We start from the raw sequence: 26,624 nt of genomic DNA, 5'->3' as shown, positions 1-26,624 counted from the left end.
CCCTCACCTTCTTCCTTCGGCAGCAACTGTCCTCCGCTTCTTCCTCCTCCTCCTCCCACCCAAATTCCAAGCTTTTATTTCTTTCCTAATGGGTTTGCACGCATTATTTGCTTTTACATTGATTCCCATGGGAAAAATTGCTTCTACTTACAAACTTTTTTACTTAGGAACCTGGTCATGGGACAAATTAAGTTCTTAAGTAGAGGTGCCACTGTATTTGATGGTAGTTGGGTGAGAGATGCTGAGCTTCCATGGCTTGGGCTCAAGGATGGGCTACTGCTCGGACAGGGTGGAACCTAGTGGGGTAGGAAAAATGGAGCGCCACCCCAAAGCACCCAATCTGCACTGAAAGATTTTGAAAGAAAATGCATAAGCGACGCCCATAGTATGGTAGTAAAATTTTTGATAACCCTTCACTGCTTGGGCTACATTTGAATTTGGATCTTCCCAATTTTGAATTAGCGAGCATTATCCTAGAGTGGTTTACACCAATAGTCCCCAACCTTTCTGATTTGGTGGCCTGGCTGAGGGAAGGGGACAATTCTGTGTGAGTGGCATGAGTGCATGCAAGCACGCACAGCCCCATTGGTACAAACTGCATGTGCATGTGCCCACAGCACACACAAATTGAGCTTTGTGCGTATGCACTTACCCACCACTCGTGGACCCCTAGTTTACATAACAATTTACAGTAGGAAATCGATGTGTTTTCTATCCTGAAATGGAGAAGTACATATCATCTATTGTTAATAATCTGAGAAACGACTGTGAGCAATTTTAAAAAATTGAGTTAGTGATCCATTGACAGTCCTTGCATTGCTTACTTATGCCAAAGGCAATAAACTGGCTTGGGAAGCTGGGAAAAAGTCATTGCAGAAGATTCTCATCGCAACTGTAGGTTTTTTGGATGTCCTGTTGATATTGTTCTGGATAAAACTGTTACTGACCTCAAGAATATCTTGATTTGTAGAATAACTAAAGAACTAGATAGGATGCTGAAATGTGGATGGTTTTTCTTTTAAAATTATTTAATCCTATGTCTTTTTATTTAATGATGACACAGAGCGCAACCTAATGTTATGTGTTTGTAGCTGTGTAGATTTGTAGATGATCTGCTAGTAATTAGTTACTGCATTTTATTGGATTCCTCTGACCTTTATAGGCACCAGGACTGCCTTATATAGAAATTGCTTCCATGCAGGAAAATTTTCATTTTTTCTGTGGCTGATGATGGAACATGTAGCTGATGAATTTTGAATGTGCAAGGAAATCTTACTCAACTGCGTATGTGAAGCAGCCCTATTTTAGGAAATATGTTAGTGAGGTGGTCAACAAAGTCACTTTGAAACTTAAAGATAAACAAGACTCGGATTATTATAAAATTTTGGGAAAGTTTTATGACTGGATAGAAAACTAAGAGATATGTATGTATTAGTAATTGGTTAATTTTGGGAAAAACCGAAATATGAGAATTTGATTTAAATTTTGGAAGCCAGGTGGCTAAGATGAGAAATGGTGGTAGCACTATATAATGATATAACACAAAATTTATTCATTGTTTAGACTTTAAACATATAGAACTTTATTTTATGAAGTATGTGATATACAGTATTATTAATAGTTTCTTTTATTAAAGGTATATATATATATGTCACATGTTTTTTTGCTGAATTTGAAAATTAAGGGAGACTAGGATAGATCCATTTCGGCCTTATTTTGGCCTCATCATTTATATATATATATAAATATAACAAATATATGGTTTATCGGCTATGAACAAATTAACTGCCTTGGAAATGGCCCTGGGTTGGGCCGAGAGGCAAAAAGGAAGCTGTGACACTCCTTCAATATACCAGGGTGATCTGACAGAAAAAAATATGTACAGTGATACCTCGTCTTACAAACGCCTCGTCATACAAACTTTTCGAGATACAAACCTGGGGTTTAAGATTTTTTTGCCTCTTCTTACAAACTATTTTCACCTTACAAACCCACCGCCACCGCTGGGATGCCCCGCCTCTGGACTTCCGTTGCCACCGAAGCACCCATTTTTGCGCTGCTGGGATTCCCCCGAGGCTCCCCCCCATGGGAAACCCCACCTCTGGACTTCTGTGTTTTTGTGATGCTGCAGGGGAATCCAGCAGGGGAATCCCAGCAGCGCAAAAATGGGCACTTCGCTGGCAATGGAAGTCTGGAGGTGGGGTTTCCCAGCGAGGGGAGCCTCAGTGAAATCGCAGCATCGCAAAAACACAGAAGTCCGGAGGTGGGATTTCCCATGGAGGGGAGCCTCAGGGAAATCCCAGCAGTGCAAAAACAGGCGCTTCAGCTGGCAAAAGGGGTGAATTTTGGGCTTGCACGCATGAATCGCTTTTCCATTGATTCCTATGGGAAACATTGTTTCGTCTTACAAACTTTTCACCTTAAGAACCTCGTCCCAGAACCAATTAAGTTTGTAAGACAAGGTATCACTGTTTATTGTTGTGAGCCACCCCAAGGGGCGGCATACAAATCTAATAAATTATTATTATTATTATTATTATTATTATTATTATTATTATTATTATATATAATAATAATATATATGTGTGTGTATATGTACAGTATGTATGTATGTATTATGAATAGCTAATAAAATTATCATATAGCTAATAAAAATTATATATACAGTGTTCCCTCGATTTTCGCGGGGGATGCGTTCCAAGACCGCCCGCGAAAGTTGAATTTCCGCGAAGTAGAGATGCGGAAGTAAATACACTATTTTTGACTATGAGCAGTATCACAAGCTATCCCTTAACACTTTAAACCCCTAAATTGCAATTTCCCATTCCCTTAGCAACCATTTAGATTATTACTCACCATGTTTCTTTATTAAAGTTTATTTTAAAAAAAATATTTATTAAAGGTGGACGAAAGTTTGGTGATGACATATGACGTCATCGGGCAGGAAAAACCATGGTATAGGGGGGAAAAACACCAAGTATTTTTTAATTAATATTTTTGAAAAACCGTGGTATAGACTTTTCGCGAAGTTCGAACCCGCGAAAACCGAGGGAACACTGTATACACACACACACACACACACACACACACATGTTTTCGTAGATTTTCACGGGTACAGGTATGATGGTCTTGGTATATTCGGGTTTCTTCCCATGTAGGAGTTGCAGAACATAAGAATGCATTAAAGAAAAAAGAAAAAACCTCCTCCCTTTTCCAACACTTCAAAACCACAGGACATGAAATTGATTTTGTCAGTACCAAATTAATTTCCAAAACAGAACACTACAGCAAAAGAATAATCATGGAAGCCATCGAGATAGGAAAACATTCCAAATATATGAACAAGCGGGATGATACCTCTCGCTTACCAGACATCTGGAAACCAGCCCTCAAACGTATCCCAGCCATAGAAACCAGACTCAGAACACTCATTGTAAAGCAATCAAGTAGCCTGCAAGTTCCAACTACTCAGGATATCACGCCTAATCTACAACCATTAACTAATCAGCATACCTCAGCTACATCAATGATCCCAATTGTTACCCCACTGACTCACCAGGAAGTTTCTACACAGCAGGCAATTGCTGAGCCATCAAACCACACCCAGCCACCAGTATTTATAGAAGGAAGGCAGCTCAGGTCTCGCAGTGTTCGCCTGAGAACAAAGACAGAAACACCAGCCTGAAGATGACGAGTGGGACCTCGTCGAAATGTCGCCAGAAATTTCCAAATCCTACACGGGAAGAAACCCGAATATACCAAGACCGTCATATATATATATATATATGTGTGTGTGTGTGTGTGTGTGTTTTCGTAGATTTTCACCGGTATATGTATGTAGATTGTTCTGAGTTCGGGTTTTGCCCCGTGTAATATTTTGAGTGTCTATGCGACGTTTCGGTGAAATCACATTCACCATCATCAGGCTGAAGTTTTAAGCTTCGTGCTGTTGTAAATATATTCCATATTTACAACAGCACGAAGCTTAAAACTTCAGCCTGATGATGGTGAGTGTGATTTCACCGAAACGTCGCATAGACACTCAAAATATTACACGGGGCAAAACCCGAACTCAGAACTATATATATATATATATATGCTATATGATACATGTTTGCATTGATGTAATATAACTTTTTATAGTAAGATAGAAGAAAATAATTTTTATTTAGGCTTTTAGGAATTGACAATGTTGTATAAAATTTATAGAAATTTTTAGATGAGGAGAGATAAGAGCCTCCATTGAGTGAGTAATAAGAAAAGAAAAGTTTATATATGACTGATTGTAAGTATTGTTGTTGTGTTTATAACTATATATTGTTGTATTTTATGGTGGAGAAAAAACAAAAATTTTTATATCTGTTAAGAAAGTCACTGACCTGTGACAAATTATGGTGAATGAAAGTCTCAATACCATAAATACTAATAATTAGTCTAGGGATAAGGACCAGTGCCAGGTTGAAGTTTGAGGTAGATCTCAGCAAGCTGCCTTCCACTCTGTTCTGTTTTCATAAACAGGAAATAGATTCTGATTGACCAATAGCAACGTAGCACAGAGTTCTGAAGCGAAGTACAGACAACATCCACAGCTACCCTGTTTCCCCAAAAATAAGTCACCGCCGAAAGTAAGACATAGGAGTGGTTTCGTAGAATTGCCTATTATAAGGCATCCCCCGAAAGTAAGATGTAGGAGACATTTCATTTCGCAGCATTCCCGAACAGAACATATATAACATATATTTGAAGAAAGTATAATTGTTGTACATGGAAATAATGATACGGTAGTAGTAAGAAATTGTCGATAGGATTCACAGTTTGTCTGGTTATGCTGGTTTGTGATGACAACTACTGTGATGACAGTATATAATAAATGTTCATTTTTTTTGTTCAGCAATAATTGTGAATTTTTCTCCATTAAAAAAAAGAAAGACATCCCCTAAAAATAAGACGTAGCACCTTTTTGGGAGCAAAAATTAATATAAGACGCTGTCTTATTTTCGGGGAAACAGGGTACCTTAGTTTTCCTAAGATATTGTATGACTTTTAGACTTGAACACAATTTCTTCTTTATCTAGTAGTTACACACCGGCAGAACCATATTTTTTAACAAAATGTCAAAAGAATAAAAGGAGGAGCACTGGGCTAATTCTGGAACTGATCTCAAATTCCAGACCAGTTTTAGTAGGAAATTTATTTTAAGACAGATTATATTTTTCATCTTTATAAGGCCTGCACCGTAAACAAGCAAGGGTACATTTCAAAAAAGCCTTAGGTCCCATTGGAATTTCAGATGCTTTATAAGAAAAATACAATTTAAAAATTTTCCATTTTCATAGAAATATGCACTATTGGGGACTAATAATGGTTTTATTTATTTTATTAATGGTATTTATTTATTTATTTATTTATTTTATTTTTGTTTGTTTGTTTGTTTGTTTATTCATCCATCCATCCATCCATCCATTCATTTATTTATTAGATTGATAAGCTGCTCAACTCCTTCTGGATTCTCTGGTTGTTGTCTCTGAGGTGATATCCAGGGCAAAATGGATAACATTACTGAGATTTCTCCAAATCCTAATTCTATGAATATGAATTATATCACTTCACACACTTTGGGACCAGTGAAGGGCCAAACTTTTTCCTACTGGATTAGTCCTGGAGGCTGACGGTGTGTAGTGGCAGACACGTGCACCCACCGTGTAAGATTTTGCTTCTGTGCATGCGTGGAAAGAAATAGGCAAAAAATGCTGAAATCTCACACTAGGATGTTCACATGCACGAGATTTCAGCGATTTTTGCTGATTAATTTGCTTCACCAATTTTCACCAATTTCTTTGCTTCCGCACATGCGCAGAAGCAAATTCATGCATTGGGACATGTTGGGGACATGCAGATGTGCGTGTCACCATTTCCACTAATGGTTCGGCGAGCCCATATGTACCGGGGGGCAGCCCAATACTGTTTGGAACCCAAAAAGAACAATAACAAAGGCATTTCGACCTATATACTGCCCCATAGTTCTTTACAACACTTTTGGGGCAATTTGCAGAGTCAGCATATTGTTCTCAACATTCTGGGGTCTCATTTTACTGACATCAGAAGGATGGAAGGATGAGTCAACCTTAAACCCTGTCAGAATTCAACTTCAGACTGTGGGAAGTTAGCCACTAATGCTGTGTTCTACCCACTGTGCCACCAGAACTCCTGGTCACTAAGATATCATCTTGGGTCATTAAAAAGTAGTTCAATTTGCTATAAAGCCTTGCATATATTTTTCCTTAACTAGTATATATGTATGCATGTATGTGTGTATGTATACTTACATATGAAGCAAAAATATCTTACTTTAATCTAAATAGAAATCCTTTTTTAAAAAAAAGCAAATGACTGGGATAAGTGGGATATTATATGTGTCCATCCCATTGTTGTTTAATACAAAGTGAAAAGAAAAGTCCTAAGTAATAGCACATCTCATTCTCTCCTGCACTGAATCAAAAAACCCTGTACTTTAAAAAATAATTTACAGATGGTCCTCATTTAACTTCATTTAGTGACTGTTTGAAGATACGATAATCCTGGAGAATTAAATTTAGAATTATCTCTACAATTTTGACTGTTGTTCTTTTTGATTTAACTAGAATAGTTAAATGTACATTTTTTTCGGATATGCAGTTTTAATGGTCAAACCTTAGAACAAAAAATATAAGACACGCCTAGATTTTAGAGGTGGAAAACAAGAGAAAAAGTATTCTGAACCAAATGGTGTGGTAATATATTATTTAATAAAATACCAGTGTAGCAGAATACTTTTTACAAACTTATACTTTTTACAACCATGTACAAACTTCAGATTTGACAGCTTTAAAACTAGTGGACTTCAACTCCCAGAATTCCTCCTCCAGTCATGTTAGATGAGGTAAATAGAAGGCAAAAACACCTCAGTTTTTGCAAAAAATGGATTGTTCTTTGCCCGTTTTTTCACGAAAATGGGGTGGGCAAATTATTATTATTATTATTTATTAGATTTATATGCTGACCCTCTCCGTAAACTCGGGGCGGCTCACAACAGTGATAAAAACAATACATAATGATCTGGGAAGCCTGCAGGGAGCTCCTTGGTGTTGGGGGATGGCAAAAATGCACTAATTTTTGCAAAAAATTGGCTATTTTTTTGCCTGTTTTTCACAAAAATGGGTGCATTTTTGCCTTTCTCAGCACCCAGACTCTCTCCAGGCTTCCCAGACCCATTTTTGTGGAAAACTCCCATTTTTTTTTGCAAAAATGGGATGCAGGGACAGGTCTTCAGGACAACAAAAATGGCTATATTCAATGTCTGAGATGCATTATTGCCACCCTCTTTTAGAGAGGAAAGTGTGCGTCTTAAACTCTGAAAAATATACTAGTTTAATGATCAAAGCTTAGAACAAAAATATAAACTTAGCCTAAAAGACCAAGTTGTGAACTTATTCTAAAGAATAAATTCAAATAGCTTACATTCATTCTTTCTGCAACCAGTTCAAAGATATAGTCATACGGTCATAAGTTATAGACTACTGTATTGTGCTCAAACCTTTGTTCAAGCTCCACCTCTTTTATACGTGCATGCATGATGACATCGAAAAGGACAGAATTTATATGCAAACCTGTTTTTGTCATTTGCACACCCCAGAGGGAGATGTGTCTCCAAAAAGTCAAATGTTGTCAAAATAATTAAATGTATGCCGTGGCATCACAAGCAAGCTCCACCATCTATCTTCTTGTGGTATCATTGTCACCCAGCTACAAAGTGGTAGGAATTTGCATCACAGTATATATTTTTTATTTGCTCACTTGGTCAGATACCCATAATGGTTTGTTTGGAACTGAATTTGTGAACTGGGTTGTTGTGGTCTCATAACTATGAATTGTTATTTTGTATACTTAATGCAATCCCAGCTAACTTTGCTTTCATTAAATAAAGCCCTTCATGGCACCAGACCACATTATCTCAGGGACCGCCTTCTGCTGCATGAATCCCAGCAACCAGTTAGGTCCCACAGAGTGGGTCTTCTCCAGGTCCCGTCAATTAAACAATGTCGCTTGGTGGGACCCAGGAGAAGAGCCTTCTCTGTGGCGGCCCCGGCCCTCTGGAATCAACTCCTTCCAGAGATTAGAATTGCCCCCACCCTCCTTGCCTTTCATAAGCTTCTTAAAACCCACCTCTGCCGCCAGGCATGGGCGAACTGAGATACTCTTTCCCCCTAGGCCTTTACAATGTAATGCATGGTATGTCTGTATGTATGTTTGGTTTTATAATAAGGGTTTTTAACTGTTTTAATATTGGATTGTTATATGGTGTTTTTATTACTGTTGTTAGCCGCCCCGAGTCTACGGAGAGGGGTGGTATACAAATTCAATAAATAAATAAATAAAACACAATAAATAAACCTTGGTTTATTATTTACTATTATGTTTTAAACCTGATTTTAATCTCAGAAAGTCTTTTTTCTTCAGACTGTCAGAATTTCCCCAGATTTTCAGAATCCTCCAGTTGGTTATTTTGGTTAGAGTAGGGCTACCAGATGACATGAGTATTATCTTGCAAACTCTACCTCTTTGCTGTCATTGGTCACTTGGATTTTTTCAGTCTAGATACAACACCCTGAAACTAGAGATATTAGAGATTGGACTTCATGCATAAAGTCTGTTTCCTGAATTGATCTTTGTTTCTAACTGTGTAGTTATGGGAAAAATGATGTTAGCTGATTATGTTGCTGATCACATAGAAACCCAATAATTTTCTAGATCTAGCTTTTATTGATTTATTTATTACATTTTTATAGCTGCCCATTTTATAAACATGAGTCTTGATATTAAATTGTCATGGCTAATGATCAGCATTATACAATAGAGCAAGGAACCACCGGGTGATGGCTACGCATTTTGCTGTTGGAATAGAGACCCAGCTGAGGAAGGAAAGAAAGTGGGGAGAGGTGATGTACAAAATATTTTAACCTTGAAATAGACACCTCGAGTGTGCATGCTTAAAACAATAAGAACATTTTAAAAGACTTTTGCTTACAATTCAAAATCCAGGCTGTATGCTGCAGTAGAGATAATGTATCTCTGTCTGTTTACTTTTTCTAGCCTAGCCAATATAGCAGATGGGTCAAGTCATGTCCCACTTGCTTTTGGGCTAGACTAAATTGGGTGAAATGGGCATGGAGTGTTGAAAGAAAAACACAAGTGATGCAGATGTGCAGATAGAAGAAGATAATTGCATGGCTGCCAAAATATTTTTATTATAAAATATTCCTTAAGGAAAAGATGAAACTCGCGCTTTTTAAATAATAGAGAAATTTTGGTGCATGCATGCTATACTATTTTACATTATATGCCACTTCATTTCATCTGACTGTTGCTAATGCTATTGATTTGGTGTAGATACAACCTCATGGCTATGGAGGCTAGGCTTGTTTCTTCATCTTTAATGTCCTATTGATGTTGAGCTTTTAAAAATTTAGAAATTCTGTGCTGGTTTGGGTTGGTTTATTGAGCTTTAGTTTATGTATACATTCTCTTTGTGGCACTTGTGTCATGGATTAATATTAATATTTATGCAGTTTATTTGAAAGGATGCTCTGTGATCTTTTCAAGTGAGTATTTTCAGTTTAACAAGACACAGAAGCCTCACTTGATGGACAGACTTAGGGGAAATGACTGCTCTACTTTGAGGTTTCAAAGTGGGAGCCACTTCATTTCATCTGAGAGTTTTAAAGGTATGCTTTGAAGCTTCATCAAGGCAAAATACCCTTTTAAGCTTTGCATACAAAGCCTTTTCCCTCCTTCCATCTGTGCAAGCAAAACATTAGCAAAGTTGCTTTTGTTGAGTTTTTCTGCTGGGCAGAAAAGCTGTAAAACGGGGAAAAACTATTATTGATCTTATTAAGTTGGTAGTGTAATAATGTCAATAGGAAAAAATGGCTTAACTTTTTTTAAAAGAAATGGAAATCTTCAGAAAATGTCGTGGTGTGATTGGTACTTGGCTGCCTGTGCCTGGTTATTCTCATGCTAAGATAATACAGTAGAATAGAATATAATTCTTTATTAGCCCAGTGTGATTGGAAACACAAGGAATTTGTCATTGGTGCATATGCTCTCAGTGTACATATAAGATAAGATAAATTTATCAAGAATAATGAAGTACAACATTTAATGATTGTTGTTGTGTTCAGAGTCCAAGACAGTGGAAAATACCTAGATGGCCATGGTCCAGAATCCACCTCGACCTGGCCGGCCCTTTCCATGGTCATCAGTTTATGGTGCTAGTAGACGCTTATTCAGGCTGGGTAGAAGTAGACATATTACATTCCACGACATCAGAGAGCGTAATTAACGTGCTATCTCGACATTTTTCCACGCACGGGTTACCCGACCAGTTGGTAACCGACAATGGACCCCAGTTCACATCCTCACAATTACAGGTACAAATAAACAATCAGGAAACAATCAATGCTAAGATAAATCGTAAGTACACAAGTAACAAGTTATAGTCATACAGTCCTAAGTGGCTGGAGATGGATGATAGGAATGATGAGAAGACTAATAGTAATAGTAATGCAGCCTTAGTGAATAGTTTGACAGTGTTGAGGGAATTATTTGTTTAGCAGAGTGATGGTGTTTGGGAAAAAATGTATTTGTGTCTAATTGTCTTGTTGTGCAATGCTCTATAGCAGTGTTTCCCAACCTTTTTTGAGCCGCGGCACATTATTCATATTTTCAAAATCCTGGGGAACATTGAACGGGGGGGTGGGGGTGGGGGCGGCTAAAGAAAAGTTTGGACAAAAGTTTGGACAAAAAAAAATCTCTCCCTCCCTTTCGCTCTATTTCTCCCTCCCTCATTCTCTTCCTTCCCTTCTTTCTCTCTCTCCATCCCTCTTTCTTTCTTTCTTCCTCTTTTTTGCTCTCTCTCCCTCCTTCCCTCCCTCTATGTCTTTCTCTCTCCCTTGCTCTCTCTCTGTCTCTCTTGCTATCTCTTTCTTGCTTTTTTCTCTCTCTCTTGCTCTCTCTCTCTCTTTCACTGCTTCTTGCTATATGTCTCTTTCTTTCTCTTTGCCTCTCTTGCTATCTCTCTTTCTTTCTCTCTCTGTCTCTCTTGCTATGTCTCTCGCCCCTGGCTGCTCGCCGCTGCCTTCGCCGAAAGCGCTTTTGTCCCGGGCTCTCAACCAGGGGGCTGCAGGAGAGGCGGCGAAGGCGATCTCTCTCGTTCTCCGGAGGCTGGAGAAAGTGATTTTCAATGTTGGGGGCGCGGGCCGGCGTGCGCTCTCCCCATCCCCCTGCCGGCTTACTTTGAATGGGGCAGGGGGATGGGGAGAGCGCACGCCCTAGGAGTTTGGCGGCACACCTGACCATATCTCGCGGCATGGGAAACGCTGCTCTATAGCAGGGGTTGGCAAAGTTGGCTCTTCTATGACATGTGGACTTCAACTCCCAGAATTCCAGAGCTAACATGATAGGCTCAGGAATTCTGGGAGTTGAAGTCCACATGTCATAGAAGAGGCAACTTTGTCTACCCCTGCTCTATAACATCATTTTGAGGGTAGGATAAATGGCAATTAAAGGGAATGTTAATATATCATATATATTCTTTCCTTATCTATCTATCTATCTATCTATCTATCTATCTATCTATCTATCTATCTATCTATCTATCTATCTATCTATCTATCTATCTATCTATACTGTATTATATATATATCATATATATTCTCTCCTTATCTCTTATATCATATATATTCTCTCCCTCCCATCTACTTCTCTTCTTTTTACTTTCTATCGTTATATATATATATTACTTAATGTCTATTCTCTTCCATATGTATTGTATATCGGACAAAGAATAAATAAAAATAAATAAAATAAATAAATAAAATGTGGACCAATTAATATTTTGGCTTAGCGTTTTAGGATTTAATTAAAGGAGTTTCTCGGTAGGATCAAGCTACCTCCCCCAGCAATTAATATATAAACAAACTCCCTTTTAGCAAAGTTGTATTCTCATTAGCTTCTATGAGCATTTGTTTTAATAATGTTTTTTTAAAAAATGAAATTCATTTTCCTTGGAAGTTGCTGTTGGGTCAACACCTGCCCATTTTTCTACAGGTGTTTGTGTGACTTATAGAGTCGGCATAAACTAGTACTCTATGTTGGTAGTCTTTAAATCTCAAGCTGTCTTATGTGCCCCAAAGGATCATCTGAGCCCTGAGAACCAATAGAGGAAAATAAAAGTCAGGTTTTGAGTGAAAAGAGTTGTGTAGGGCTGGGGTGGGGAGTGGGAGGGCTGGTTGTCTGAGAATTAATGTTCTAAAAATAGAGATTACCTCAAGAAAGGTTGGAGATTGAGAATTTCCCCTTCAATCATCTATTACCCCCAGGCGAAAAGTGAGAAACTGATGGTTCAGATAGTCCTTGTTTAGTAGCTGCTTTGTTTAGCAACTGTTCAGAAATTTTGATGGTGATAAAAAACAACTTTGCAAAAATTGTTTTCAGTCTGCAAATCAAAAGAAAGCTGAGGAAAGATCATAGCTATAGTTGTGGTTTCACACGTCAATTATGTTGCTTAATGAATGAGATGGGGTTGCTAACCACTTGTGGTCGCTAAACAAGGCCTACTTATAATGAAAGGGCTTCCTATTTCTATTGCTGCTTATCTGCAGGCAGGAATTAACTCAGAACCAAAGTACCTCAGAGAAAAGAGATGGTTCAGTCCTATGGATGACTTCCTTATTATATCTAGGATTTTTGTGGGGCTGGATAATCAAGTGGGATTTTTACAAATCACAATATTGATGTTTTGTTTTATTTCAAGAGAATCCACTTGGAATGCTATTTTTTCTGAGTTCAGAAAAGTTATTTCTTGCCAATTTCTTACAGCATCTTAACATGTGGTCCAAGGGCACCAGCCCCCCCCCTCTCCAAGATTATTTCAGGGATCTGCAAAATCAAAATGATTATAGATATAGATAGCTCTTGACTTACAACCATTCATTTAATGACCTTTGAAAGTTTACAACATCATTGAAAAAAGTAATCTTCAACCATTTTTCATACTTACAACCATTGTGTGGTCACATAATCAAAATTCATGCGGTCATGTGATAATCTTTTGAGACCTGATTACCTCAGAGACCGCCTTCTGCCGCATGAATCCCAGCGGCCAGTTAGGTCCCACAGAGTGGGTCTTCTCTGGGTCCCGTCAACTAAACAATGCCGCTTGGTGGGACCCAGGGGAAGAGCCTTCTCTGTGGCGGCCCCGGCCCTCTGGAACCAACTCCCCCCAGAGATTAGAATTGCCCCCACCCTCCTTGCCTTTCGTAAGCTACTTAAGACCCACCTCTGCCACCAGGCATGGGGGAATTAAGACTTCTTCTCCCCCTAGGCCGTTACAATTGTATGCATGGTATGTTTGTATGTATGTTTGGTTTTGTATATTAAGGGGTTTTAATTCGCTTTTAGTATTGGATTATCATTGTATATTGTTTATGATTGTTGTTAGCCACCCCGAGTTTTCGGAGAGGGGCGGCATATAAATCCAATAAAACTTGAAACTTGAAACTAGACCTGACAAGAAAAATAAATAGGGAATCCAGACTCATTTAACAACCCTGTTACTAATTTAAAAACTGCAATAGTTTTCTTAACAACTCTGTCAAGAAAGGTCATAAAAAGGGTCAAAGCTCACTTAACAACTACCTTGGTTTGCAACAAATGTTTTAGGCTCAATTATTGTCATACATTGAGGATTACCTATACAGTACTGTACTTGCAATAATTTAAAACAATGTCATTCTTCTCATTCTTATTTTTTTATGGATTAAAATTATATTTTTTTCATGAAATATATGTTCTCTCCCCCTCTCTCTCTTTCTCTCTCCCCCTCCTTGCCTTCTCCCTGCCCTTCCCATTTCCCCTCTCCCTTCCATGTTCTTGGGTTGTGAGCAACATTGATATTCCCTTCAGTACAAATTTTATAGAAACTTCATTTTTGCATTTCTTTTATACCAGTTCTAATCCATTTTGTTTTCTGCACACTTTCTTTATTTTAAGGACACAATCATGCCAGGCTGAATGTTACTGGTTGTTGAAACAGATGTCCAAGTGCTGCCTCTATGTTTGTTGAGGCAGGTAGGATTCCCTTGGGTACTATTTGTTGGGGGTCAAGGAAAAGGGAGGGTTTTGCCTTCTTTCTGCTCAAGATCCCCATGTACAATTGGGGGCCACTGTGTGACACAGAATGCTGGACTTGATGGGCTTTGGCCCAATTCAGCATAGCTCTTCTTACGTTCTTACTATTTTATTTATTTATTTGATTTTTATGCCGCCCTTCTCCTTAGACTCAGGGCAGCTTACATGTTAGCAATAGCACTTTTTAATAGAGCCAGCATATTGCCCCCACAATCCGGGTCCTCATTTTACCCAGCTTGGAAGGATGGAAGGCTGAGTCAACCTTGAACCGGTGATGAGATTTGAACCGCTGACCTCTACAGATCTACAATCAGCTTCAGTGGCCTGCAGTACAGCACTCTACCTGCTGCGCCACCCTGGCTCATAAAACATGAACTATAGTTGTGGGAGAGATAGAGGTAGGCGGCAAATTAGTTCAGTGGCTGCCATTTTTTAACTTTCTAGTTAAAATATACGGTGTGTTTAATGCGTATGTATTAAACCAAACAAAATTATCTGCAGGTTTGTTAATGCTGATAATATACTTTGACACTGAAAAAAGCCCGTTCAAATTCCTGCTTTTACTGTGTATATGTCTTTGTTTTTATTTAACTGAAATAATGAGTAGATCTGGAGAACTCTTTGATAGGAAGCAGAAACCAGACAGAGCTACCCAGATAAGAAAGGCCAGGAGTATGTCTTTGTGTGGGGGAATAAATAGAGAAGTTCATTAAGGATGACTAGTGAAGAAGGAACACAGCTTAGGAACATATGGGAAATCTATTTACTTCAGAGGACGGAGGGTGAAAGGAAGAGAGGGCTGCTTTTTATTACAACCTGAAATACACTATAATTGGGCTGAGTTTTTTGCACAGATGTTTTTTCTTATGATGACAGACATGGCGTGTATATAAAGCAATGTTGCAGAGCTGTTTTGTATGTTTCACATGTAGTACTGCTCCAAATGAAGTTATCTGGTAGCCAGAATGGGACAACAGAATTTGAGAAGTTGCTGCTGGTCAAATAAAAATGTGTAATTCACTTCATAACAAAGAGGGGAAAATATTAAAGTGTCCTTTTAGAAATGTATTTATCGTGCAGAACGCAGCCGTGAGAGCCATCGTGGGGCTTCCAAGATTCGCCCACGTTTCTTCAACACTCCGTGGCTTGCATTGGCTGCCGATCAGTTTCCGGTCACAATTCAAAGTGTTGGTCATGACCTTTAAAGCCCTACATGGCAATGGACCAGATTACCTCCGGAACCGCCTGCTACCGCACGAATCCCAGCGACCGATAAGGTCCCACAGAGTTGGCCTTCTCCGGGTCCTGTTGACTAAACAATGTCGTTTGGCGGGCCCCAGGGGAAGAGCCTTCTCTGTGGTGGCCCCGGCCCTCTGGAACCAACTCCTCCCGGAGGTTAGAACTGCCCCCACCCTCCCTGTCTTTCGTAAACTACTCAAGACTCATTTATACCGCCAGGCATGGGGTCATTAGGCCATTACAAGTTATGCATGGTATGTTTGTGTGTATGTTTGGTTTTATAATAGTGGTTTTTAGTTGGTTTTTTTATTATTGGATTGTTCATGTTGTGTTTATTATTGCTGTTAGCCGCCCCAAGTCTACGGAGAGGGGCGGCATACAAATCCAATAAATTATTATTATTATTATTATTATTATTATTATTATTATTATTATTACTTACTTACTTACTTACTTACTTACTTACTTACTTACACATACATACATACATACATACATACATACATACATACATACATACATACAATTGACCAGCATCTTGAATCTTCTATCTATATGGGTTTATTAATTTTGTTATTGTTTTTACATCAATTTCCCAATTATTTTAGTATGTCTAAACTAAAAAGGCACATCTCATTGGTATCAATTCATGACGCTAGAATATTCACGTACTTTTGACTGTAGCAATTTATTGTTGTTTTTATCATAATCTGCTGTGGCCTAGAGGTAAAGCTTTTGCCTCACAATCAAAAAATTGTGAGTTCAATCCTAGGTAGAGGCAGATGTCAGGGTATCTTGCTTGGGCAAGTTCCCTTCCAACTCTGTTAATCTGAAGAAAGATGATTATGTGTGAACTTTGGAAATTGAAGTATATAGTTTGCATTTCTATGCCATAATATAGAACATGGTATGTGTTACAAAATATAAATTGAGCTTCATTCTATTTTTTGGTAGGAAAAATTAGTCTGTATTCATGAAGAAAAAATGAAATTATAGAATCTTCTTGGGTATATCAGAATTCCTATGATCAGATAAGGCTTTTTCTTACATTTGAAAGACTTAATCTGAATTGTTGTTCACCTGTTGCTTCTCGGTGTACCCCCAAACCCCTTGGCTGAGTTTAAAGGTTAGAGAATAAGTAGTTCCTTGTTGTCTCGACAGATGGCAGAACTTGGGTAATCGTATTTGAGCTGAGATACTAAGCAGAATAGATTTGATGAAAATCCTCCAAGGTATATCAGGGCCATAGACTAGTTGAAAAACTTCCTGGAAGCAAGCTGAGACAAAACTATTTTGATACAAAGAAAAAGAAAATGGCATGGACATTTCGTAAATTACTGAAGACCCATTTATACCGCCAGGCATGGGGGAGCTGAGACACCTTTCCCCCAGGCTTTTTTATATTTATGTTTGGGTATGTATGTGTTGTTTGCTTTTTAAATATGATAGGGTTTTTATGTGATTTTGTAATATTAGTGTTGTTTTCACTAGAATATTGTTTTTATTATTGTTGTGAGCCGCCCCGAGTCTTCGGAGAGGGACAGCATACAAATCTAATAAATAAACAAACAAACAAACATCATTGAAATCAAAATTCTGAAAACAATTTGGAAGAAAATACTAATGTTTTCAGTAATATATATTTATTAGTATTATCAGAATAGAATAGAATAGAATAGAATTCTTTTCTTTATTGGCCAAGTATGATTGGCCACACAAGGAATATGTCTTTGGTGTATGCGCTCTCAGTAAATAAAGAAAAATAAAATACATTCATCAAGAATAATAAGATATAACAGTGATAGTTATAGGTTAATAAGCAATCAAATATTACTAAGAAACAAATAAAACAGTATATTGTAAAGATACAAGCAACATGGTTACAGTTGTAAGTGGGAAAAGAAAGTACTAGGAAGGAATAGAAGAAGAATAGTAATACAGTCTTGTGGGAATTAGTTGTTTAGCAGAGTGATGGCATTTGGGAAAAGCTGTCCTTGTGTCTGGTTCGGGTATGCAGTGCCCCATAGTGTCGTTTTGAAACAATTTATGTCCAGGATATGAGGGCTCTGTAGCTATGTTCACAGCTCTCTTTTTGACTCGTGTAGTATACAGGTCCTCAATGGAAGGAAGGTTGGTAGTTATTGTTTTTTCTGCAGTTCTAATTATACTCTGAAGTCTGTGTCCTCCTTGCTTGGTTGCAGAGTCAAACCAGACAATTATAAAGGTGCAGATGACAGACTCCATAATTCCTCTGTACAACTATAAGCAGCTCTTTGGACAGTTTGAGCTTTCTGAGTTGGCACAGAAATAATGCTCTTTGTTGTGCTTTGCTGATGACATTTTGGATGTTAGGTGTCCATTTTAAGTCTTGAGCTATGATAGAACTAGAAACTTGCAGGTCTTACTGTTGATACTGTGTTGTCTAGTATTGTAAGAAGTGATGGTATAGGAGGTTTCTCCTAAAATTTACCACAATTTCTACAGTTTTGAATGATCTGGATGCACCACAAGACTAAATGTTTAACCTCCCATCCGTATGCAGATTCATCATTGTCTCGAATGAGACCAGTCGATATTGTATCACATGCAAACTTCAGTACTTTAACAGAGGGATCTTTTAAGATGCAGTCATTGGTGTATAAAGAGAAGTGGAGATAGCACACAGCCCTTGAGGGCTCCTATGCTAATTGTAAAGGTATCTGATGTGAATTTTGTCTAGCATCACCTGCTACTTCCTATCTGTTAGAATATATTTGCATCTACAGAACCATCTTTTTCGTTAGTATGTTGTGAAAGATCCAGTCCAAGTGGTTAGGTTGTGGGTCAGTGCTGCAAACCCCAAAGGCTCTAATTGAGTAAGCTGTGATTAAATGAATCATGGGTAAGCATATTGAGAGAACATAGTTATTGGATTTGGCTGCATATGGGCTTCAATAGTATAGAGCAGTGTTTCCCAACCTTGGCAACTTGAAGATATTTGGACTTCAACTCCCAGAATTCCCCAGCCAGCATTTGCTGGCTGGGGACTTCTGGGAGTTGAAGTCCAGATATCTTCAAGTTGTCAAGGTTGGGAAACACTGGTATAGAGGAGATCAGAGAACTTTATTCAACAGCTACTATATAAACAGCTTACAAACGATAGACAGGAAACAGTAAGGAAGAAATTCAAGAGTGTCTCCCTTTATTTTTTCTGTAGTATGAGAGAGAGGATGTCTGTCAGGCTTTCAAGATTTTATCATATCCTATAACAATAAAGTTCCAGAAGTTCCCGTGGGGTTAGTTTTCTAACATAGTCTACCTCAAAAGGCAGAAAACTGGTTTTTTAAATAGAAGAGATGTATTAATAAAGATGAAGTAGTTATATTCTTTTCAGTGTGAAAAAAATTAAACTTGCCTAGGTCAGATCCAATCCATTATAAATAGCAACTTAAATGAGGTCACCTTGACTATAAACTTCCCGTTCCTCCCTTCCCTTCTCTCTCCAAAACAGGTAAACGTAAATGTATTTTTCTTTCTTTTACAGACAACAGGAAAATCAAAATTAATGGTACAAGAGAACCTCTTGAATTTAAATCAAATCAATGGTTTGGAGCAACAGTCAGAACTTACAAAGAAAAAGTTGTAGTAAGTTTTAATATCATTTTTTTTTAGATATTTGTTTTTTAACTGTATGTATATTCAAAACAAATTTGTTTATTAAAAATATTCTTATGCTGATTCATAAAGAAGCAACTCCAAATTCCATGATTGTGTTGACCTTTATTAGATTAGCCACTGTCTTGACATAGTCAATATAAAGGTTAAGCTTAGTGCTTCAGGTATGAAGGCAAAATGTGCTTGCCTACAACTCCATAAAGGATTTACATCTTTTTTCCAAAATTGTTTAGCTGTCTTTTACCATTGTTGTCTGATCCCGGATAAAGACACCCCTGGTTTTAAAAAAGACACTATGTGCATCCCACTACTTGCTCCGTACTGTATATCCAAAGCAGTATAGTTTCAATCTAATGGATTGTGATAGACTATGAATGCAGTATGAATAAATAAATAAATAAAGGGATTATCAATGTAGATATATGGTATCATATGAAATCCAGATTGTTGGCGGTAATATGCTGACTCTGTAAACTACTTAGATATTCTCTAGTGTAATTTTGTACTAACCTAAGTGCTGTGAAATACAGCTTGATATTAAATTGCTGTTAATTGATAAATATTTATTTCAGAGCAATATCTATGTAAACATGCTTATGGAAGACTTGGCAAACCAAAATAAAGCATATTTCAAGAAATTCTATATTGAAAATAATTTATACAGCATTTAAAAGAGTTCCAGAAGTTTAATTTCTAAATTACAGCCCTCTTTAGTGTTTAACTCACAATAATCCATAGTTTGTTTATATGGTCAGAGAATATGGACAGAGAATTTAGCGTTTGTTGTTATTTTGCTTGTTCCGCAAACCTATCTCAATCTCAAGTCAGGCCTATATAAAACTTTTATACCACTACTCTGATAAATGCAGCTAGCATTGGGTTTGGAATTATTCTTGAAAGAGATGAAAAAACATGTGCTTATTTCTCTTTATTTCAAAGCACCCTGAGCTCACCACCACCACCACCACAAAAATAAATAAATAAATGAATCATTAAATTCCATGAGAAGGAAAAAGATTCAGTCTAGGAGTGTAATATATTATCTGCATTAAGTTACTTTAATTTAATTTAGTTTTGTGTGTATGAGAGTGTACATGTTATGCTTTAAAGTCAACATTGACGCCTGGATTTTTTTATTTGTAGTTTCCTTGGCAATATTTTTAGAAGTGGTTTGCAATTGCTTTCTCACACTCTCTCCCATTTTTTTCATTCTGTTGTTTTAACAACTGCACCAAACTGGACCTTGAATGTAAATTAATTAAAATAATTTTGACGGCTATTAAGTACTTGGCCCCACCTCCCCTCTACCTGCCTGCTAGTGAAAAACCAAGTAGAATCCTTGTTCTGGAAATAATAAAATGCAATAAAAATTATATTTTAAATATGGATAGTAAGGGGTATATAAACAGAGTTTTCTCAGAAAATGCTCAAGTGATGTTTATATACCCCTTATTATCCACATGTTTAAAATCTGAATGAAATAACAAATTTCATCCTGAATCCAAGATATATAAATCATTGTTATTAATTAATAACCTTTCTGGCATGAGGGTCCGGTTCCATGGAACACAATTTTTTTCCTAGGGGATGGTTTCATGTGCAAACCATGAGCATATTCTGCTCATGCACAGATAAAATTCCCTGATACTTGCTCATGCGCAGCTCACTTCCTCGCTACTTGCATGCCTAGTTCCTAACAGGTCATGGATCAATATTGGTCAACAGTCTGGGTGTTGGGGACCCTGGTCTAAGTAGTCTGAATAGTTTAAATAATAAGGATAGCTTAAATCAGTGATGGTGAATCTATGACACGGGTGCCACAGGTGGGACGCGGAGCCATATCTGCTGGCAGGTCAGCCATTGCCTTACCTCAGCTCCAACATGCATGTGTGTGCCAGCCAGCTGATTTTTGGCTTGCACAGAGGCTATGGGAGGGCGTTTTTGGCTTCTAGACAGCATCCGAGAGGATGGGAGAAGGCATTTTTACCCTCCCCTAGCTCCAGGGAAGCCTTTGGAGCCTGGGGAGGGTGAAACAGGAGCCTATTGGGGCCATCAGATGTTGGGAAACAGGCCGTTTCCAGCCTTCGGGGGGCCTCATTTCGCCCTCTCCAGGCATTTTGTGCCCATTAAAAAAAACTGGTGATTAAATGTGTTCTATGAATCTAGCCATTGCAATTAATATGTTATGACTTATTGTGGCTTTAATCCAATAAATCCTATCTTACCATTACCCCAGTTGGAAAATGTTCCTCACAGGTAAAGAACTATTGCTGTACTATAGTAGAATCAATGGAGCTATGGCTCCATGTCTGAAGTTTCTTTCATAAATCCTTGGGTAGCTTCTTCTGCATGCTTCAGTGGAATTCCCCAGCTGAAACCCAATCACAATCTGTTTCCTTTTGAGCAGTTTCATTAAGTTACAGGTTAGTTGTGATGGCTTTCTTGCCAAAGGAAGGAATGCATTGCCAAGGGATTTCATATTAGAAACTAACGTAGAAGGATTTAATACAAAAAATCAGAAAGGATAACAAAACATTTAGTGTTTTGAACCATGGATTTGGTCAAGCTTAATTTTTCCAAACAATTACGAAACAGCAAATGTCTTGGGGATTTGTTTCAAAATGGATTGAATTTTTTCTAAATAAGATGGTGTATCTAAAGGAAATGCCTTTCTTGAAATGTTTGCTCATATGGTTAACGCTAGAAAAGGACTTTGACATAAAGCAGGTGATGAATAAAACATCCCCTTATCTTGTTACAGAGATTGTTGGCATGAGAAATTCCCACTAGCCTTCAAGCAGTCCCAGTTCTCGGATTTCAAACTGATTTACCTTTCTTTGCATGTCTTCCTTTTTCTTCCCATTTTCCCCCTTTTTGAAATGCAATATTGATTTTATTACACAAGATGATTATAAATAGCAACACATGTATAAAATGTCCAAAATAATTTTTGCTAGTTGACAAAGGAGCATTTTCTTCCAAAGCATAAGTCAAAGCTCATGTGTTTGTCTTTAGTTGAATAACTCTTACAAAATTATAGAGTTTGTTGATGTTATTATTATTATTACAGGGACCATAGTTCCCTCTAAGCTGAGCAGTGAGCAATCGCTCACTTAAAAATCATAATCAACTCAGAGTTTTCCAAACCTGCCCAGAAGCCGAGAGGGAAAGAGTGAGAGGGAAGGAGAGAGAGAAGAAGAGAGGAAGAGAGAGAAACAGATAGAAAAAAGAGAGGAAGCAAAAGAGAAAGAAAAAGAATGGGAGTAAGGAAGAGAGAAAGAAAATCAAAATCTAGTTTGAAACTAGCTCAACTATTTAAGTGGCATTTTGATATTGATAGAATTGCCCTATTATGAGCTCACTGTTATAGACACACAGTACAGTATTTTATTTTGAAATTCTCTGAGGCAAAACAGGGTGGGTTTTTTATTTGTTTGTGTGTGTGTGTGTGTGTGTGTGTGTGTGTGTGTGTTTGTTTGTTTGTTTATTTATTTATTTATTTATTTATTTATTTATTATTTCTGTGCCGCCCAGTCCCAAAGGGCCTGCCGCTCAGACACTATACTTTTCCGCCCACCCCGAAAAAAAATTAGAGGGAACACTGACAGGGACCTTGTTTTTCCCAGTAGTAAGAATTTCTGATTTGAGTGAGAACTGGACACCTATACTTTCGTTATATATGTTTTGTGTATCATTATAGCAGGAGGCGGTATCCTAAACACCTTTTTGTCTGTGTTCTGCCGGACTCTCTGGTAGGAGCCTCCCAAAAATTCAAAGGTGCAAATTTCAGACACACACACGCTCAAAAATTCAAAACAATGTTCTTTATCACAAAATTCAAAATAAACTAAGCACTCTTTCTGTATTGCAAAGAGCATTCGTCCCAAAACAACCTGGTAGTTTGTACAAGTCCCTTATCAGTTCGTAAGTACTTATCTTGCAGCTGTGAAGAAAATCACAGCCCTTCTTCTTCCAGGAAGTGAAACACACTTTGCTCTGCTTTGGTTTCAAAGTGGTGAAAAGTCAACAAACAAAGGCCGGAGCAAGACATTCATGAAACACAACGATCAGATAATTGTCCACAACGGCCAAACCCCGCTATTTATAGCAGCAGCACTAATTACAGCAGCCCCACGCAACCACAGGTGGCCTCATTTTCTCTTGTAATAATCCTTTAGTTGTTGCTTCCTATGCATCACTCTACGCATGCGTGGATGTGTCATTAATTCTTGTTCAGAATCCAGAGATGATATAGATGATTGATCTCCTCCTGGGCTGTCTGCCAAACTCTCATCCTCCCTGTCACTCAGGCCTCCTTGGTCAGAGGAGACTTCGTTGGCAGATTCCACTGGGAGCAAAACAGGCCTGCAGCATGTGGATGTCTCCCCCACATCCACCTGCACATTCCTTGGGGCAGGAGCTGGGCCAGAGCTAACCACAAGAGTCTGTAATAATTTCCTTGTTTTAACTGCTAATAATAAAAAAGTATCAATTTGCTCCTATTTGAAACAAAAAGTTACATCAATTGCAGTGTAATGTTCTCCAACTAGCTTGAAATAAATAATACAAAATAATATGAAAAGGTTAAATATGAAATACTCAAAGAAAGGGTTAGAATCTAGTCATTCCCAGAATAAGAGCTAACTCTTCAAGAAAAATCGCAAGCCACCAACAAGATGCCCAGTTCATAAGTGACAATCCAAAGAGGTAGCCAGCTCTCTTTTAAACTGCTTTCATCTCAACAGTGAGTGTCATGTATCCAAATAAATACCCACATTCCAGAGGTGAAATCTCCAAACCACCAGGAGCTGCCATTACTGGTATGCCCAAACCAGTAACATTTCATCCCTGCCACATTCACCCCCAAGAAATCAGTCCCTTAGTTAATCTGGTTTCCCACCAACATATGTAACAGTTTAAGGGCATTCCTTAAACTTGCAAACTTAACTGGACAATATAGCCAGCTGTAATGCTAAAGGCAGTGGGATTGCTGAAGAATTAGAACATAATAGTATAGTATAGTATAGAATAGAATAGAATATTCACCCTTCATTGGAAAAAGTAAAGCTAAAAAAAGGCTATGGGATTGCTGAAGAATTAGAACAGAATAGAATAGAATATTCACCCTTCGTTGGAAAAAGTAAAGCTAAAAAAGGCAGTGGAATTGCTGAAGAATTAGAACAGAATAGAATAGAATATTCACCCTTCATTGGAAAAAGTAAAGCTAAAAAAAGGCAATGGGATTGCTGAAGAATTAGAACAGAATAGAATAGAATATTCACCCTTCGATGGAAAAAGTAAAGCTAAAAAAAGGCAGTGGAATTGCGGAAGAATTAGAACAGAATAGAATAGAAAAGTACAGAATAGAATAGAACAGAACAGAATATTCACCCTTCGTTGGAAAAAGTAAAGCTAAAAAAGGCAGTGGAATTGCTGAAGAAATTGTTGGATAATGAAAACCCCTAAGTAATAGATAGCTATCTGTAAACTCTGTTGATCAGTGATCTGTAATGTTTATTAGATTTTTTGAGCAAAACAGGATATTCCATTATCCTTTATTTTAACATTTATTTCAGTATTCCATTAGCCACTCAAATAGATAGATAAATAGTCAGATAATTATGAAAATGCACTATATTTTCTATGCAAGGCAGCCACATGACCACTTTAATGGCAGTAATTAAGTGAATCACATAATCATAAGTGTACATTTTTGTCTTGAGTAAGTATTTTTGCTAGAAATTGGTGAAAATGTCACAAATTGCAGTAACATGATTATGGGACACTTCAAATAATTATAATTATATGTGATCTAGTTGCCAAGGCCCTGATATGACCTTGGAGGGTGGCACTGTAACATTTTACAATTATACGGTGTTTTCCTGAAAATGTGACATGTCTCAAAAATAAAGCCAAACCTGATTTTTCGAGTGGGCCTAAATATAAACCCTCCCCTTTAAATAAGCCCTAGTGAAGGGGTAGGCATGGCCAGCACAGGAGCCAGCCCTTCCCTTCCCTGGTTACCTCAGGGCTTCTCAGCCCCTTATCTGGATCATCTGAGCTGCTCCAGCCACCATTCACCAAACAGCTGATTTACGGGTGCCTCCAGTAAGCGTTGCCGATTTTGCAGTGAATTGTGGCTACAAAATAAGCCGGAGGCCAAGTGATGCACATAACGTGTCCCGTCAGCTAAACAATGTCGTCTGGCGGGACCCAGGGGAAAAGCCTTCTCTGTGGCGGCCCCGACCCTCTGGAACCAGCTCCCCCCGGAGATCAGAATTGCCCCCACCCTCCTTGCCTTTTGTAAGCTCCTTAAAACCCACCTCTGTCATCAGGCTTGGAGGAACTGAACTACCCTTTTCCCCCTAGGCCTATACAATTTATGCATGGTATGTTTGTGTGTATGTTTGGTTTTAATAAGGTTTTTTAAAATTATTTTAAACATTAGATTTGTTACATGCTGTTTATTGCTGTTGTTAGCCGCCCCGAGTCTACGGAGAGGGGCGGCATAAAAATCTAATAAATAAATAAATAAATAAATAAACATGCCTTGTGCCCTCCTTAACTAACGGTGACAGTTACAGCAGGCAATTCATTGATGGAAAAAGAAAGGAAAGCATGGAAATTCATACACTTGGGACATTGGAAGAAGCCCTGTGAGAAGATGCTGTGAAGGAAATCTCCCCCCCTCACCTGCAGATCATTTTTCAAAGAGAAGCTTCACCAGAATGAATAGGTGACTAAAAGCAGCTTTTGCATTGGGTTGTGCTTGAAAGGCTTGAAAATGGGGAAGGGAGATTTTGCTGTCTCTCACCCTGTTCTGAAGCTCAGGACAGACTGGGGACAGGGTTAGAGGCAGGAAAATCACCCCTTTTCTAGCCATTTGCAAAAAACAACCCATTCTAAGCTTCAGCATATTGAAGGCTCAAAATGAGGTGTTTTGAAGGAAATCTCCCCCCTTCACCTGCAGATCATTTTTCAAAGAGAAGTTTCACCAGAATGAAGAAGTTTTGCATTGGGTTGTGCTTGAAAGGCTTGAAAATGGGCAGGGAGGGGATTTCCTGCCTCTCACCCTGTTCTGAAACTCAGCGCGGACTGAGAACAGAGTGAGAGGCATAAAAATCCTTTCCTGCTCCATTCTCCACTACCATGTGCAGGGCAAGAAAAGTAGTCTGGGGGGACTACTTCCAACTTTGAGAGGTGTGTGTGAGAGAAAGAGAGAGAGAGAGAAAAAAAAGAGATCCGAACCAATCTTGGAGAGTTACTGTATACCAGGGCTGGTGACGATGTGTTCTGTCTGTCTCTCTCTCTCACACAAACACAGAGGTTTAGATGAGCTCTTTGTCCTTCTTGCAGCACTGCTCTCAGCCGCTCTCCTAGACTTCTCCTGCCTGGTGCAGGATAGGTTAGCAGAGATCTATGACCTCTGGAGTGTCCCCTCTGCTGCCAAACGGCCAGGGCCCTTTGTCAGCAGCCACTGGTGGAGCCAAGCTGCTTCACCTGCT

At 38.3% G+C, this 26,624-nt stretch overlaps 1 protein-coding gene across 1 annotated transcript in view; it reads left to right on the top strand.

Annotated features, from left to right (window-relative positions):
• The window catches only part of ITGA8 (integrin subunit alpha 8), a 171,601-nt gene that overhangs the window by 20,778 nt on the left and 124,199 nt on the right, over positions 1-26,624 (top strand). Inside the window, exon 3 of the mRNA XM_070767084.1 lies at positions 18,989-19,089. Within this exon, the coding sequence (XP_070623185.1) occupies positions 18,989-19,089 (101 nt within the window). The remainder of the gene's footprint in view (positions 1-18,988; positions 19,090-26,624) is intronic.

Source organism: Erythrolamprus reginae, chromosome Z (genome assembly GCF_031021105.1).
Source record: "Erythrolamprus reginae isolate rEryReg1 chromosome Z, rEryReg1.hap1, whole genome shotgun sequence".
Classification (NCBI taxonomy): domain Eukaryota; kingdom Metazoa; phylum Chordata; class Lepidosauria; order Squamata; family Dipsadidae; genus Erythrolamprus; species Erythrolamprus reginae.
This window is presented reverse-complemented; position numbering and strand designations above follow the sequence as displayed.